The 18,953-nt window shown below is 39.0% G+C and overlaps 1 protein-coding gene across 1 annotated transcript in view; it reads right to left on the reverse strand.

Moving 5' to 3' along the window:
* side-VIII (sidestep VIII) overlaps positions 1 to 18,953 on the reverse strand; it is a 961,237-nt gene that overhangs the window by 59,244 nt on the left and 883,040 nt on the right. Inside the window, exon 10 of the mRNA XM_065223526.1 lies at positions 8,528 to 8,742. Within this exon, the coding sequence (XP_065079598.1) occupies positions 8,528 to 8,742 (215 nt within the window). The remainder of the gene's footprint in view (positions 1 to 8,527; positions 8,743 to 18,953) is intronic.

Below are 18,953 nucleotides of genomic sequence, written 5' to 3' on the forward strand. Positions count from 1 at the left end.
AAATGACCGGATCCTCAACGGGTTAATCGATTGGACTGAAAGTTCTCAAAATTGTTCAGAAGTTTTCGGAACTTCCCACAAGTTTCCACTGTTTTCCGGATGTTCATGAATCTCCATCGATGTCATCGTAAAGAATCTTTAAACTTTCCCAATGTTCTGGATTTTCCGACAGTCGTTTGGATGTATTGGTAGAAATCAAGTCAAAATCGTGCTGGAAAAGATTGAAAATTCACCCGTTCGGATTTTTTTTTATATCCAGTGCAACTCAACGGTGTGATAACTTAATCAGAAAATCCCACCACTTTCACCCAGGCAACCAGCAGTGGCACCCCGAAATTCATCACCCTCGACGGTGCGGCGCTGCGCCAAACGTGCCACAGACAAGGGCCCGTTTCCGCTTTGTGAGCATAATTTACATCGAAATTCCCACTCGCAACAGATTGTCCCGCATGTCACTTTCGAGGTGGTTCCGTTTGGGAAAATCTGCTCTGCCTTCCAGTTGGTTCAGAGCAAATAATTATCCCTCTTTCAACCCATGCTGCAGAATGGGATGGGGACTCACCTCATCATCATCACCACCATCATCAACAACGACAACGTGATCTGCCATGGTAACGGCGATTCCCACATTATTTCACCTAGGCACATCACGCGAGCGAACGGCAGCAAATGAAGAAACCATCCATCAAAGGAAGCCGCAGTTTGTGGAGCTGCGATTTTTTACACTTTCGGCTACCACGGGAGTGCTGCACTAGGCGACTTCCCATCACAGGTTTTTGCCACATCATGATAATCATCATCATCACCATCATCATCATCATCATCATCATCATCGGCGTCGCCTGCTGAAGCAACATTGTAGTCTCTAGATTATAATAATGGCAATCTTGCTCGCGCTGAATTCGTTCGGTTCTAGCAACTCCGGAGCCGTATGATAGGTGGCGCTTTTCTCATTACACAGCCTCAATTCCAGTCACCCCGTTTCGCTTGGATCCAACATTTATTTATTCATGACATTTTATCCGAAACACACATCCTAAAGAAGGCACCGACTCTCCAACAAACCGTGTGATGGTGAGTGTCCTTCTCGGTTTCATGGGTGACAGTCGTCGGTGGATGGACGGTGATGGGTTGAGACTTACCAGCCCCTAGCTGGTGCTGGCTGGTATGGGGCAAAAAAAATAAACTTAACGATGGAAAAACAGGACACATACCCGACCTTTTGGACAGGGCTGATTTTTCCACACCGCACTCATTATTCATGGGATTCAAATAGGTTCCTACAGCTAGCGAGCGAACGAGCACTCGGGCAAGGACCAGTCTGTCGTCATCAGAAATGTTGATGGGATGTCACATCCCTACACCGAGGGAGGCTTCTTTCTGAAAGATCACAGACTACACTGGTGGCAGCAAATGTCACGATTTTGTTTTACACTAGTAGGTATAACTAGAGCAAGACGAGCGTTTGCGAAGTAGCTCTGCATCTGCTGTCGGGAATTATTGTTGCATGAGTTTCTTTTATGGGCATGTCAGAACGGTGGAGTCCAGCTTCGGAGAGAAGCATATTCTCAAATTGGACTGACAGAATGCTGAATGTAATCCTTCAGAAATGTTGCATGCAGTCCTGAGTTATACTTATCACAACCGGCTTTCAAGTGAGTGGCTCAACTAGGCTAGACTTTGCAATAACCCAAACCAAATAATAATATGTGTCTTTAGTAGGGTGTCCCAAAATTGCACTGTCTGGAAATCTGGGGGCTCACCCTCCAAATGATAGCTAAGGGTGTTACAAACAAACTTTTGTATGGCGGCAACTCTGGGAAATGTTGTTTGCAACAAAGTAGGTGATTTGTATTTATCAATTTCAATGATAGTTTGATTTGCTGGTGGACATACTGCAAGTATTGAAATTCTGATTTTTCCTTTCCACAGTAAATCACGAATAACTTTTTAACGGTTAAAAATGAGGCTAAAATGTATTCGGCATAAAATTTCCCATATTTTTACTGCATTTGATTGATAATAGCGCTATGTTTGATACCCACTTTTGATGATTGAATGCAGTGATGTACAACAAAAAACATCATTTTAGATAATTTGAAAAATTGTAACTAACAAATTGGACACAGAACATGCCGTAGTATTTTTTTTTCTTTTATAGTTTTGACCCTTGGGAATCTGCGAAAAATATAAAAGGGTGAGATGTCACTGAAATCTAAAGAACTAAAAATATTTATTGGATAATAGCTATGAAAAATGAACATTTTTCAAAAATATCGTCGGGGCGACCTCTAAACAACATTTCCCAGAATTACCACCATACAAAAGTTTGTTTGTAACACCCTTAGCTATCATTTGGAGGGTGAGCCCCCAGATTTCCAGACATAGTGCAATTTTGGGACACCCTAGTCTTTAGTTGAATTGTGAACGTCACATAATATATATGGAACTCCGAAAAAAAAGCTGCCGGCGCCGGTGGTGTGGTGGTAAGCGTGACTGCTTTCTAACACTCCAATGGGTCTGGGTTCAATCCTAGCCGAGGTCGGTGGGATTTTTCTGAGGCATAAAAATCTCTGGTCACGTCTTCCTTCGGAAGGGAAGTAAAGCCGTTGGTCCCGGCCCATGTGTGTTGTGAATGGGTGCGATATCCTACGCAGGTGTGGAAGCTGCCTTCCTGAACATTCGATTGTCGTCAATGGATGGAAATCGATGTCCGTCGGTGATTGGCACTAGATTGCGGAACAGAGACCGACGTTAAATAAAGGAAAGAAGAAAAAAAAGTTGACCCCTATTCGGTATTTCTTTGTAGTATAAGAAGGCAACGAAATGTCAAAATCATTATACCAGCATTAAAATCTTGAAGGGGCTGTGCAATAGCGAAAAAAATAGGATTATTTTTAGTTTTCCTTTTGAGTGTTTTACTTCATAACTTCACCTAAGCTGCAATGGCTTACAAATACAATTGGGTTTATTCCCAAAATTATTATTTGCGACCAAAACTCCACCAACCGTTCCCTGTTCAGCAAACTGTCAATTACTGCTGAAATTCCTTATTTTGACGTCCATGGAAATCGTATAAACGGGATGTTTGATAGTCCACATCTCATGAAAATTTCAAGAAATAACCTGTACCATCACAATGGAGTATATCGACGAAAACTCATATCATGGACTTATATACGAAAACTGCATTATGAGCATGAGCAGTTCCAAAACTCAAAAGGAAGCATGTTATCATTCCACCTTTCGGAGAAATGAAGGTAGGAATGGCTACCGAAACGTTGAGTTGTACAACAGCAGCTGGAATGAAAGCCTATGCTAACCTTAAAATTTTACCGAAAGAATGCATCCACACAGCAAACTTTTGTGAAGACTTTGACCGTTTGTTTGATGCCTTCAATGCTAAAAGTATTTTGAATAAGAAGGTATGTCTGTTGCATATGTAATTGCTGTTATTTACTTCATTGTGTTATTTTTTAACTGAATGGGTTGTACAAATAAATTATACATGTTTTTTTCTTGATTGATTTATTTAATTCGATCAATATTGCAATCGCATATTTTTTATTAGGAATTGCGCCATCCGTTAACAGATGTTTCAATGCATTGGAGATTCCTTGACATAATGAAAGAGCGTCTTAAGAATCTAGAATTCATTTCAAAGGAATGCGAATCTATAAAGAAGGTAAACTAATATCTTAAAGATGCAGTATATTAAATATTTTATTATTTTCTCTAGAAATCTAGATTCAAGCCCCTACCGGAACAGTCAAGGACACCATACTTTATAATAACACCATAACGTCTAAGAAAAAAAAAACACATCAATCTCGCAAAAAGCTCACAAGCTGAATATTGTTACAACGTAGATTAAAAAAACACCACTTAAATCATGTATTTATCAGTTAACCATTGGTTTTTTTTAAGAAGATTAAATTTAATTGAATTGCTCAAACTTTAATTACATAAAAACTGATATCTTTATTTTAAGTCCCAAACTATACCAATAAATCAAATAGATCATCAATCCCAGCCAACATTTCAAGAATCTATCTTTTCACAGGCGGTCTTCTTAGCTCAGTCGGCATAAATGCATCTATAAAGCAAGACCAAGCTGGAGGCGGTTGGGTTCGATTCGCAGTCTGGCCTAGGTATTTTCGGTATAAAATATTTATTGATTTCCCTGGGCATAAAGGGTGATACGGTCAAAATTTGGTCAAGGGAAAACGCGTGTAAATCGGTGAAATCGTTTATTTAAAAAATCAAATTAAATTTCTTTTTCAAGTTCAATTAGTATAAAATTCAGGAAAAATATTCAGTTAGGCTTCCGCTTTTCCAAATCCGAATTGCCGGGCCTTACGCTTGACCCCTGCCATCAGATTTTGTACAGCCACCTTGTCCACCTTCTTCGCCGCAGAAAGCCAGTTTGCCTTGAACTGCTGCTCGCCCTTAGCAGTTTTTTTGGTCTTCTTTAGGTTCCGCTTGACAATAGCCCAGTATTGCTCAATTGGGCGGAGCTCTGGCGTGTTGGGAGGGTTCTTGTCCTTGGAAACCACCTGCACGTTGTTGGCGGCGTACCACTCCATGGCCTTTTTACCGTAATGGCAAGATGCCAAATCCGGCCAAAACAGTACGGAACAACCGTGTTTCTTCAGGAAAGGCAGCAGACGTTTATTCAAACACTCTTTCACGTAAATTTCTTGGTTGACAGTCCCGGAAGCTATGAAAATGCTGCTTTTCAAGCCACAGGTACAGATGGCTTGCCAAACCAGATATTTCTTTGCGAACTTTGACAGTTTCATGTGCTTGAAAACATCTGCTACCTTTCCCCTTCCTTTTGCCGTATAAAACTCCTGTCCCGGAAGCTGCTTGTAGTCGGCTTTGACGTAGGTTTCATCGTCCATTACCACGCAGTCAAACTTCGTCAGCATCGTCGTGTACAGCCTCCGGGATCGCGCTTTGGCCGTCGTATTTTGTTTATCATCGCGATTTGGAGTCACTACCTTCTTGTAAGTCGATAGTCCGGCTCGTTTTTTGGCTCGATGCACGGTTGTAGACGATACACCCAGCTTATTTGCGGCATCTCGGAGAGAGAGGTTAGGGTTTCGCTTGAAACTACCGGCAACTCTCTTTGTCGTCTCAGCGGCTTCCGGTTTTCGATTTCCCCCCGATCCAGACTTCCTGGCTGTCGACAAACGTTCCCCAAACACTTTAATTACATTTGTAACGGTTGATTTGGCAACTTTTAGCGATTTTGCCAACTTTGCGTGCGAGTAGCTCGGATTTCGCTGCTCTTCTTGCTTGGACGGCATTTTGACAACTGAAGAGTGAATTCCAAAATCAAAATAGGAGCAACATTCTACACACACACACACCTTCAAAATGAGGGGTGTTCAGGTTTTTTAAATGCAAAATTGAAAGAAATAAGTCAAGTTGATATTGACCAAATTTTGACCGTATCACCCTTTAGAGTATGATGCTGTATGATTACAAACGAAGTGAATGACGGAGGGGCTCGAAAACTTTGGTGACGAACCTGCTATTATATTTTTTCAGTGTACCACATGGCAACACTACTACTGGATTGTATTAGCATTTTCACCAAATGTACTAGAATGTTTTGGTTCTATCTCTTTCACTCTACTCAAAACTGAAATGCGTACAAAAAATGACAAGTGAAACACTCTTTGCACACTGTCAAAGATCATTGCACACAAAATCAACTTTGTTCAAATCAGAACAACAATACTAGCCCATCTGATGGCTCAAGTGCAGATATGGGAATTGTCGCGTTTGTCATTGACGCACGACAAGATACATTAAAAAATAGTCATCCTGGAAAATTCTCGTCAAACAACAATTTCTTGTCACACGACAAGATCACCACGACAAAATCAAGAATCCATCCAGTCGCGACTATCTATTCTAGTCATATGTCACTCATTCTGTTCTCTGAGACAAAGTCTATTTAGGTTGTTTAAAAAGGGGGATCACGACAAGAAACCATCCATTCTAAAACGGAGGTAGATTTAAAACAAGGCCAGAAATAATGTTAATTTTCTTCAATATTGGTATTTCCTATTTCAGAAAAAAGTGGGAAATACTGCCAAATACTCTTCAATATGTATATTTTCGGAATCGGGATGACGTCTAGAGACCAAATATCGATATCCAGCGCCATCTTGGAATCCAAGATGGTGGCTTCCAATTTCAGAAAAAGTGGGAAATACTGCCAAATACCCTTCAATATGTATATTTTTGGAATCGGGATGACCTCTAGAGACCAAATATCGATATCCAGTGCCATCTTGAAATCCAATATGGCGGCTTCCAATTTCAGAAAAAGTTTTAAATACTTCCAAATATACTTCAATATGTATATTTTTGGAATCGGGATGACGTCTCGAGACCAAAAATCGATATCCAGCGCCATCTTGAAATCCAAGATGGCGGCTTCCAATTTCAGAAAAAGTGGGAAATACTGCCAAATACCCTTCAATATGTATATTTTTGGAATCGGGATGACCTCTAGAGACCAAATATCGATGTCCTGCGCCATCTTGAAATCCAAGATGGTGGCTTCCAATTTCAGAAAAAGTGGGAAATACTGCCAAATACTCTTCAATATGTATATTTTTGGAATCGGGATGACCTCTAGAGACCAAATATCGATATCCAGTGCCATCTTGAAATCCAATATGGCGGCTTCCAATTTCAGAAAAAGTTTTAAATACTTCCAAATATACTTCAATATGTATATTTTTGGAATCGGGATGACGTCTCGAGACCAAAAATCGATATCCAGCGCCATCTTGAAATCCAAGATGGCGGCTTCCAATTTCAGAAAAAGTGGGAAATACTGCCAAATACCCTTCAATATGTATATTTTTGGAATCGGGATGACCTCTAGAGACCAAATATCGATATCCAGTGCCATCTTGAAATCCAATATGGCGGCTTCCAATTTCAGAAAAAGTTTTAAATACTTCCAAATATACTTCAATATGTATATTTTTGGAATCGGGATGACGTCTCGAGACCAAAAATCGATATCCAGCGCCATCTTGAAATCCAAGATGGCGGCTTCCAATTTCAGAAAAAGTGGGAAATACTGCCAAATACACTTCAATATGTATATTTTTGGAATCGGGATGACGCCTAGAGACCAAAAATCGATATTCAGTGCCATCTTGAAATCCAATATGGCAGCTTCCAATTTCAGAAAAAGTTTTAAATACTTCCAAATATACTTCAATATGTATATTTTCGGAATCGAGATGATGTCTAGATACCAAAAATCGACATCCAGCGCCATCTTGAAATCTAAGATGGCGGCTCCAATTTCAGAAAAAGTGAATACCTTCGATATGTATATTTTCGGAATCGGGATGACCTCTAGAGACCAAATATCGATATCCAGTGCCATCTTGAAATCCAATATGGCGGCTTCCAATTTCAGAAAAAGTTTTAAATACTTCCAAATATACTTCAATATGTATATTTTTGGAATCGGGATGACGTCTCGAGACCAAAAATCGATATCCAGCGCCATCTTGAAATCCAAGATGGCGGCTTCCAATTTCAGAAAAAGTGGGAAATACTGCCAAATACACTTCAATATGTATATTTTTGTTTTACCATTTGCCGAGTTAAATTTAACTCGTGGTTAAAAGTGACATTTCGAAAGTTATTTTCTATGTTCGAAAATCCCCGTGCTGTCGATCGACCGGTTTTCGAGCCACGGTTGTCAAAATTTAACAAAAATAACCATGCTCGGATAGCAGGGTTAATCGATAACTTTTCATCTGTCAAATTTTAACCAAAAGTTAAAATAATCCACCAAATGGTTCAGAGCCTTAATGTTCAGTACCATTTTTGCATTAGTATAATTGGGTGACAAGTACAATATGTACGCTATGCCCAGAGAGGTCGAGATTTTTTTTAGACCGGATCGGGAATCGAACCCAGCCACCTTCCGCGTGGTCTTACTTTGTAGCTGTGCCTTTACCGAATGAGCTAAGGGAGGCCCCGAGTTTATTAGTTGGCAAATTTAAAATTCTTTGGAAGACGTCAAAATCGCGGTGGCCAGTGATTTTAAAAATTTTGATTTTTTGAGCAATTCTCGCTGAAACAAGAGGTTCTCAAAATCAATTTGTTGTACTCGTTCAGTAGTTGGTGGGTTTATAACTGTCAAAACCCCAAGAGCGAGGCTGTACTGCGAACAAACACGCTTTCCGGCAACGGAACAGGCGTGCTGTGTCATAGTTAGAGATATGTGATCCGCTCCCGAGCTGTTCTAAAGACCCGATTCACTAAAAAATGAGCTATTGACCCTAAGTTCATTTTTTAGAAACCGCAGCTTATCAGCTCCCTGATATCACAAGTCTAAATCATTCAATACGTCGCTTACAACTAGACTTTTCAAAAAGGACTCATCTCGCAACGAAACATTGTTAAAAGTGTAATGAATGCGTTTGTTGAAAGTGTAAAAATTGCGGCATAATTGATCCCCATGGTCAATACTCACACTCTCGCTGATCGGCTTAAATCTGAATATGCTCTTGGCGCGCTCGCTGGTCACGTGATCCGAAGGAATATCCAGCATTTCCGAAACCGACGTGTTATGCTTCCACACGAAGGTCACATTGGTTGGGTTGGCTTCCAGTTCGCAGGAAATTTTCGATTGCTCGTACCGTCCGACGTTGTAGGTCGTCACCAGTCCGGGTCGGCAAACCGGAGCAACTGGAAAATACAAACGGAATGTGAAATATTAATATAATGTACGGATTATTTTCCAGACCGTGTGACGTGGGGTCAATGGAATCGGATTGTTCCATTTTGTTTTTCATCGAATTATAAATGAAGCCCTCCCCCCCCAGGAATATTCCAATAGCAGGCTAATGAGTTCCGCAGCAGCAGTCAATTTGATTAAAGTTCGGGTTTGCCTCCATCTGATCCAATCAGTCCGATTATCTCATGGAACCAATTACCATGTAAATTAAAACTCCATTTTCGTCTACCGTCAAATATTTGAGTGGCTGCCGGCAATGGTGGTGGCCAGTATCTACCGCAAAGCGACAAGGGTTCACTGATAGGAAAAAGGAAATGCCTAGGGTAGATGATGAAAAAAAAAACCACTCGATCTGCTTCATGAATATTAGCACCAAATCGTTATCGCAGCATCAGTCTACTGAGCAGAGTGGATCCATGGAGCAAAACCCGGATCGGAATGTCAACCTTCGCATTTAGTTCTTTTCGGCAATGGAAAATCCTCGAAAGAAGAGGGGGAAACGCAGACAAAACAATACAAAACGGATGGAATGCGCGGTAAGGAGCGACGAATTTGGCAAATTGAGCACGGTGAAATATTTATTTATTTTTTTGATTTCTTACTCGCAAATTATGTATTAGCTTGTTGGTGAAATCTAGACCTGTGCGCCGCCGCTGCCGACGATTTTCATACGCCGCCGCCCCCGATGAAATTAAGCCGGCGCGCCGCCTAAGTAAAATCTTCCACGCCGCCGAATAAATTTATGTCACGCCGATGAAAAATCTCGCGTCACTTTTCAAATAGACCAATGTAACAAATGTAAACAAATCGAATTAAGTGATACAAACTATTGCTCTCCTATCATTGTATGTGATACAAAAACATCCATACAAATTTACTTTCATTTATTTAAAATAATCATTGTTAAAAAATTGTCCAATGTACAGTTTGAAATGATGGGTATATGATTGTTACTTCGGTCATTCAGACTGCCTAACATGATTGGTGCTCATTTTCCAAAGGCGGGGCCAATCTAAAGTTAGGTATTCTACTCTGAAATCTGTGTAATACTAATTGATTATGTCATTGAGAAAAAATCGTCCAATGTAACTGATGTCATGACTGTCCTTCAGTTCTTCTGCTTTGAACGTGTCGAAATTAATATTTCTAATTCTAATGCTAATTCTGACTACAAGGAAAACAACTCATAGGTATTGAATATTTTTCAAGATTACTAAAAATCTGTCATTCTCGGTAGGAAAAGTGAAAAATCGGTAGTTTTTACCCTTTTGTCTGTGAATCGGTACGCATATTGAAAATCGGTAGGTCTGGCCAACCTGCTCGGAAGTTATAGAGCTTTTTGACGTTTAATCGGCGCACACTACTACACCATTTAAATCTAACGAGTACGAGCAAGAGGGAAACAGATTAGTGGGAAAAGAAACCGTTCATTCATCCATGTATGCTAGATAGAGAAAGGCTATTCCGAGAACGTCAAAAATGCTTATACGACCAGTTGCTGTGCGGAAAATCGGTGTTCGAGATTATGGACGTTGATTCATACGTTAAATTTGATTACAAAACTCTTCCTAGTGATCAGTACTAGACCGTTCGTGATGGCCGAAGTGTTGATGACGCGGATAAGTAGATTTTTTCCGAAAAAATCGGTAAATATGCTATGGGCAAGCCATTTGTGCGTGTGGTATGCTTTCCAAACCGCTTGTCACAACGGAGACAATGACAACCGATGTTTAAGTGCGTGAGTGTTCAAACAAGCGTCTGTTGCTCATGATCCGTAAATACGGCGCCTCAGTACTGCATTGGCCGGATTTGACGTCGGTTCATTACTCCAAGGACACGATAGCCTGGTATAAAGCCAACAAGGTCCAATTCGTACCCAAGGAGATGAATCCGCCAAACTGTCCCCAGGCCAGACCAATCGAAACTTTTTGGGCCCTGACCAAAGCATATTTGCGGACACATGTAAAGGCAGCGGATTCCGTTACAAAGTTTGAGAAAGACTGGGAAAAAGCATCCAAAATTTTTGGACTAAAGCTACGTTTAACTGTAAGAGAATACTATAGAGAACATGAAAACGAAATAAAAATCGAATTTGCTGTAAACAACGTTATCGTTTTTTCAAATCGTGCTTAGACATCCTGCAACACCCTATACTACTAACAACACGTTGATATTTGAGCTTTTTTAAAATCTCTTACAGGGCCAAGTTGTGCTTCAAATACATAAACCAAAAGTTGTATGACTACAATGCGTGTGCATTCAAATATGTATCAGAGTAGTACAAGCATATCATTTATCGCTATCAACATTTTAATAACGTGTAATGCTCAATAAATGAGAGAATTCCTAGCACCCATTAAAATGTTACGTAATGCAACAGATTGCTTTTAAATACTATCCACCCCTACATAACGTACTTTTCTTATAGTTAATAGAAGGGTTGTAATACTTTGCAAAACGACTTCACCAACAAGCACTTCATTGCTTGAACTTTTGTGGTACCCCTATTTGCTGTTTGTATCATGCAAATCGACCACTATTTAACGAGTAGACACCTAATTGCCTGGACACATCTTTTCTCAGTTCGGTATAATATGGTTTATAAAACCAACTACCTTTCCAAGATTTGCAGACTAAATATCACTAGGTTGTAAGCTAATACTTCCAAGAAATTTGGATCTACGCTTGTGTAATGCACCACAACTGCAGAACAGATGGCCCGAGGTTTCACGTTCCAAATTACAGAAACGACAGATATTACTCTGAACCCGACCAATGTTCTTCATGTTATATCTACTAGGGCAGTGCTCAGTTACTAGGCCAGTGTATATACTAAGAGCTCTTTTATTGAGTTCTAAGAGCTTTTTGGTGTATGTTATATTAGGAGTTATAAACCTTTTCGACTGGTTGCAGTTTGTGCATGTGCGATTGGCCATCACCCTTTGCTCTTCCCAGCATTTGAGTTCCATTTTTACCGTACAATATGATATTCCACAGTATGGTTCGCTTAAAACACGTTTGGAAAATGTCCCATCGCAACTGAAATATTTGTCCCGGGGCCAAAGATTCCTGCATCTGTTCGTATTCCAATTTTTGTGCCCTCTGTGAAAAATATGATTGAGCCTTGACGAACGCTAGGACCACCAGTTTCCCAACCTGAACGTGCCATTTAGTTGTCCTCTGGTTTCATCCAGTCTGCATTCATACTCATCACTGGTCCTCTTCGGAAGTATTGTAAGATGCTTAGATGACCAACAAGATCACCTGGCATTATTTTTTAAGATCTTTTGAGCCTTAGAGCCCTTCTTTCCGCTTCTAGTTGCACATGTTCATGCAAGGGCAGCAGATTGAGGATACCTTCTAATGCTTTTGATGCACTGCACCCGTTATTGCAATGCATGCTAGACGTTGATGTTTTGCTAGTTTCCTCTGTGCAGTAGCCTCTTTTGATTTTGGCCACCATACTAACGAAGCATGAGAGTTCAGGGTACTCAAATTCGCGAAATCGTAGGAGTAAATTTTCCAACGCTTTTCCGAGGAAAACTTCTCGAATATGAGGAAAACTGATTGTGGTTTTAATCGATCTTCAAGTACACTTCTAACCAGTGTACAATTTTCTTAATTTTCCCCATATTCGAGAAGTTTTCCCCGGGAAAGTGTCAGAAATTTTTCTCCAGCTATGAGTGATCTACGTTTTACCGATTTTCAGTAATCTGAAATCAAATATGGGTAGCTTTTTTGTCCATGTGCGATTGGTTTGGACAGTATTTTTTTTTTCTAAATCAGTTGAAATAAACTCACAACGACCCACGCCACAACGCCGCCGCCGCCGGCAGAAAATAACATATCACGCCGCCGCCGAAAATATTTTGATCGGCGCACAGGTCTAGTGAAATCAGCACATCCAAACTAATATTGTAGGGGAGAACGGTGTACAACGCGCTGATATTTCACATTAGAAGGCATTTTGATCAAATTTGTACTGTATTAACAGGTAGTATTAAGGGTTTTAATGTGCTCTAAAAATGACTGTATTTTGAATACCATACGCAGGAAAATGCAAATTTTGATGCTTTTCCTAAAGAGATTTGTTTAAGATTGATGTGTAATTTTCTTTACAAGGAGGGTTAGCTCTGGTCCGGGATGGGAAATCACAGGTGGGCAGGAACTCACCGTCTCCGAGTGTTGGTTAGTTCTTTGTCGTTAATGTTCACAAAAAGTTCACTATTTTGCCATACAGAAATTCAAAACAAAAAATTGTATCTGTGGATTTGGACAGTTTTTGACCTGTTTCATACGACCGGTGTATGCTGGTCACAAATGCCGTGCTAAACTGATTTCCTATGCAATTAATCAATCTTTGGTGTGAATTTCGCTAATAATCACGAGGAACAATTCTTATAGCAAAACTTGCCATGATGATGATGATGGTCCCACCTCTTACCCCTACAAAGGTTTGAGCTGGACGATGTATCTTTAAGATAATTGAATATGACATTTTAACCAGGTTGCCAAACAAAATCGAACTGGTTTCAGTTACAGATATAAATTCCCTCTAGAGTTTACAGTTGCTTCACAGCGATATAAATGTGGAAAAGCTCAGGCGTCCACCGCTAAGTTCGCCTTTTTGTCCACCTAAAATATTCATAAGTATTACAAGCAATCAAGAGTTAATGAACAATCAACAAAGCATCCTATTACACTAGCAACCCCGCAATCTGATGCTATCATAATTTTCAGCAATGTCAGGAATGCTCACGAACCCCTAACATTTGCCAGAAAACTTACTACTAACTCAAGGTATCTTTCAAATAAGCTACAAAACTGCATTTTTTTTATCAAATGGGCGGTTCATTTTAGTAAACAAACTAACACTTCTTCCGACTGTGTCACCTCTCTTACTCGCCTAGGCTCTGGTCGACATTCCGGCGAAAAATCTATGCCAACCCGACACCTACCTGACTTCTATCAACCCGACATTGGGTCGACATCTAACTTAAATTTGCCTTACATTGATCCGACATCGGGTCGACATGTCTGTTCGGGACCATTTTGCTGGGTTTCTTCCATACTCCACTGTCGAATATCAAATGAAAGCGAGTGACGATCAGGTTCGAATGAGAAAGGGGCTCTTCAAATGATGAGCACGAGCAAGGCTACTGATATTCGCTTCTTTTCTCTCATATTTGTTCCTCGTGTGCGACGGTACTCGAAGCATCGGTAGCTCAGCAAAACTCTTGAATGATGTGGATGCCCATCGTAAAGGATGCTCGGTGAGAGAGAAGTGTGAGTGCCGATGCACCACTCAAATCTTCGTGCTGCGTGCTCTTCTTCTCTTCGTCGTTCGCATCGCGAGCGGTTTAGAGCGTTTTTCGTATGTATTAGTGTTGATGACGATGCGAATGGTTTTTCGCATCAACACAATGATCGTGCTTTTATTCTCACGAAGATGCGTTTAGTTCATTCTTCAACGCGTACGGGAGTAGTTGATTCGACACGATGAGATATTTTCAAAAAGCTTGTATGCCCTTTTCACATGTGGCTTTTGAATGGATCCCGTCAGCACGCTCAGCGCAAGCAAGAGAAGCAACACAAGCAACCACACAAAACCTCGTCCATGAACGAAAATAGCAATGATACTCTTCATGAAGAGGATCAATCCGGGTACATTCTTCTACGAGTGGCATCGCTCACGAAGAACGTTTGTTGAGGTCGTGTTGCTGGAAATTTGAGAGTGAGTGACTCATTTGGTCACTCAGCGAATGAAGGGAAGGTGGGATCAGCGTTGCCAGATATACCGATTAATCGGTATTTATACCGATTTCCAAACTAGATTCCGATATACAGATAAGGTTCCTCAGAATACCGATTTTGAGGATTGTATACCGATTTATACCGTTTTTTTTTTTCAAATAATCAAAATTATTATTGCCTGCCCGCGCTTGAATTTTGGAGAAATTTTTTGTGAATGATTTGTATCTTTTTGAATACCTCATATTTTTTAGCCTTCAACATTCTAAACAATCATCTCTAAGGATGCCTTATACTTGATCCTCTGTCGATGAATGTTTGCATTTCCTCACCGTTTTTGGCTACCCATCTATCGAGAAAAAGTCGATGGCTCTTTCCGGTAATTCCTAGGGAATCGAGAAACATATTTTAAAAATTACTTAACTTCCAGAAGTTTTTATTCATTTTTAAACTTCCTGAAGTTTCATCCAACTTTCCCTGGAATTTTCTTCCACCTTACCTTGGAAGCTTCTTCAGCCTTCACTCGAATGATTCTTTCATCTTCTCCCGCCAGTTTTTTTTTAACTTTCCCGAAGGTTCAAGGATGCTATCAGATTTTTATTGCGGATCCACACTAGCGGCAGGCACATTTAAGAAGTTCTGAAACTTCAGAAAACTCCAGAATTTGGTGTAAGTTTCGATAAATTAAGGATAGTTTCATTAGCTTCTGTTAAAATTCGAAAACCCCGAGATTTCAGAAAAGTCCAGCGAACTCCAGTGAACTTAAAGAGACATCATAAATATTTTGGAAACTTCACAAGTCCAAAGAACTTCAGGGAAATTTAATGGTTTTCAGGAACTTTAGTGAAGCTCAGAGAACATCAGGACAGATCCATTAATTTCAATGAAATTGCTGAAATTACAAAGGAGTTCCGAGAAACTCAGGCAATTTCCGAAAACTTCAACAATGTCCATGCCAATTTAGGAAACGTAAGGGAAGTTACATGAACATTAGATCATTGTGAGAACCTTGGCTTTCTAGAAATAATCGAGAGAAGTCATTGTTTACAAAAGCTGTTACGCCCTAATTCCAGATCTATCTAGACTTAAGAGATTTCGTAATCTTCAAGAAAGTAAAGAGGCCTTCTAAGATGATTAAAGATATTCCGGTAGTCTTATTATAATCAGAAAAGTTCAGAGCGCTTCAAGGATGACCAGAGAACTCCTAATCAGCCTTTAATTTCAGGAAAATTACAAGAACTTTTATTCCTAAGTGCATTTTAGGAATGTTCCGAAAACTTCAGGCAAAATTCGGAGTCTTCAGGGATGTTTTTGGAATATCAGGAAAATTTTCTGGATCATTAGAACATCTCCCAGGAATCTCTTACTTCTGGAATTATGTCCTTTTTTCTTTCGACTGTTCCGTAAGCGTTCTGGTGTCCGACTTTCTTCAGATGTTTCTTCCAATCTACTATAGGAAGTTTCTGTCAGCGTCTCCAGGATGTTTATTTCGTCTTCTCAAGGAAGTTCAATTAATTCTCCCAGAAATTTCTTTCGTCTTCTTCTGGACGTTTGACCATAAACCAAAGGTTTTTTTGTTCGACTTCTATTGGAAGGTTTTTCCGAGCTTCTTCTGGCTTTCCCTGGAAATGGCTACTTCTGGAAATTTACTTCCGGTTTTCAAATCTTTTCTGGCTTCCGTTGGATGTGAAATCCGATTTTTTTTTCCGATAGTTTATTTAAATTTTCGCTACAAGTTTCTCAATTCGTGTCTTGGAAGTTTCCCGGAGATTTTTCCAGCTTTTCTCGAACTTCATCCAGGAGAGCTTATTTCGTCTTTCTCTGGATGTTTTTTCAGCTACATTCAGAAGCTTACTCAAACATTTCCCGGAGTTTTCTTCCGGACTTTTCCGATCATAGTTACATAGATTATAGCTACAATTTTGCTTTGATTAACGGCTTTCTCACTGCAACGACTACAATGAAATCTGCCCGAAATTTCGGCCATAGATTGTGACTTTTTTCAAGGGAAAATATTGTTTGTCGTTATTGTGAATAGTTTAGTCATTGTTGTGGCTGATTTTCCATATTTTGGTTTTATTTAATGATATTTTAAGACTGAAAAAGCCGCCAAACAAAGCAATTCCCCTTAAATATCAGTCGTCACCATCGCTAAAATTTTCCCTTTTAAAAACGGCAAAAATATAAAATTAAATAAATAGTAAATACCGATAAATACCGATTTTTTAATACCTTTGAAGATTTAAAACAATCTGGCAACGCTGGGTGGGATAAACAAAATAACACGAATAGTTTCGTCAATGTAAGCGATCGCACACGAAGAATGAACTGTACACACATTGCTGCTGTTCTTCTACCGCGATGGGAAAATAGTCCGACCATCGCTTCAGGGCGATAATCAGTAACCTTGGGCACGAGAGAATTCTTTTTCACAGAATCGATTGAATAGTTGTATTGGTTCATCTTCAATCGAATGATATGAGAATTAACAGCACACAACGCTACAGTTATAGAGCAAGTACACTGCACAGTGGTCCAGAATGCAGATGTAGGTGGAATGATATGTTTCGAGCCTGACATTGAAAATTTAGACTAAAAGTTTTTTCTACAAAGTTGTTCCTTATAGTTTGGCCCTCATTTTTATGACAATGAATTCTAGGGTGGTTTATATTATCATTAAAATCAAAAATCTAATTTTTTTGTTTGAATAAATTACGATATACATTCTTGGGCAAAGTTATAGCTGAGCATCTTTGTTGAAAATAACTTTTTTTTTATCTCTTAAATTGGCCGATTTAGAGCTATTTTCTTAAATTGAGTTAGGGTGGCTCTAAAAAAACAGTTGTTTTGCTCTTGTTTTCTTATATCGAATTTATAAGCAAAGGTGTCTTGAAATAACTTTTAGATCTTAAGAAGGCGCAAATTTTTGATGCACGAAGCTTCTCAATATCTTTCGCCGATCAAGAGTTATTGACGTTTTTATACTAAAATATGCACTTTTCAAATGTTAATATGTCTGGTTGGGGCAAACAAAAAAAAGTTTTTTTCCGACATTTGAAAGGGCGTATATTATTCGCAATAATATGAAAAATTGGAGTTATGTTATTTTTATACTCGTATAAAATCAATTTGAATTTATTCATATTTTTTATATATGAATAAATTCAAATTGATTTTATACGAGTTTAAAAATTAACATACCTCCAATTTTTCATATTATTGAGAATAACATACGCCCTTTCAAATACCGTGAAAAAACTTTTTTTTTGTTTGCCCCAACCAGAGATATTAACATTTGAAAAGTGCATATTTTAGTATAAAAACGTCAATAACTCTTGATCGGCGAAAGATATTGACAAGCTTTGTGCAGCAACTAAAGATCTAAAAGTTATTTGAAGACACTTTTGCTGAGAAATTCGAAATAAGAAAACTAGAGCAAAACAACTGTTTTTTTTAGAGCCACGCTAACTCAATTCTAGAAAATAGCTCTAAATCGGCCAATTTAAGAGATGCAAAAAAGTTATCATGAACAAAGTTGCTTGAAACTAGCTCAGCTATAACTTCGCCGAAAAACGTTTACCTTAATTTATTCAAACAAAAAAAAAATAGATTTTTGATTTTAATGATAATAAGAACCACCCTAGAATTCATTGTTATAAAAATGAGGGCCAACAACTTTGTAGAAAAGACTTTTAGTCTAAGGTTTCAATATCAGGCTCAAAACATATCATTCCACCTAAATCTGCATTCTGGACCACTGTGCAATGTCAAGAAACAAAGAGAGAGAGAGTGAAAGAGACTTAACACCGTTGGAGCGGCAGCTTTTCAACATAAGAAGAATGAAATCTGTTGCACGATTTAAAATGCTCTTGCACGACTCTTTGAAAATGAAAGTGCAGTCTCATCATTCAAGATTCCTTCAGATTCAATTAGCTGGAAAACTTTTGAATACTTCCTGAACAACCTACAGTCTTAAAAGAATATTCGAATTCTTAAACAGTTGGAGATCCTCAGAACTTAATCAACCTGAAGTTTTGGAAAAATATTCAGAGAATATTACAAGATCTTTTGAATATGTCCTGCTGACTAGGAAGGATGTCTGAAAGAATATCGTGTAACTTATGCAACGTTTCCTGAACATCTACAAAATTTCCTCAACTTCTACGAAGTTCTCTGAATCTATTCCAAATGCCATATTTTTTTCCATCTTCCGTCAATCAATTATACGAAGATCTCTGAACATCCTTGCACTTCTGGAAAGACACCTTAAACAACTATAAATATTCTTGAACATCTAGAAAGTTCATTGAAATTTAACAAAGTTCCCAAAACCTCTAAGAAGTCCATGGAGCTATTTTGAAGTAAGATCTCTGATAAACTGAAATGAAATTCCCTAAGCTGAAGCGAGGAT

The sequence above is a fragment of the Ochlerotatus camptorhynchus genome, unplaced genomic scaffold, assembly GCF_037179485.1.
Source record: "Ochlerotatus camptorhynchus isolate MF236.1 unplaced genomic scaffold, CSIRO-AGI_Acam_v1.1 ptg000193l, whole genome shotgun sequence".
Classification (NCBI taxonomy): domain Eukaryota; kingdom Metazoa; phylum Arthropoda; class Insecta; order Diptera; family Culicidae; genus Ochlerotatus; species Ochlerotatus camptorhynchus.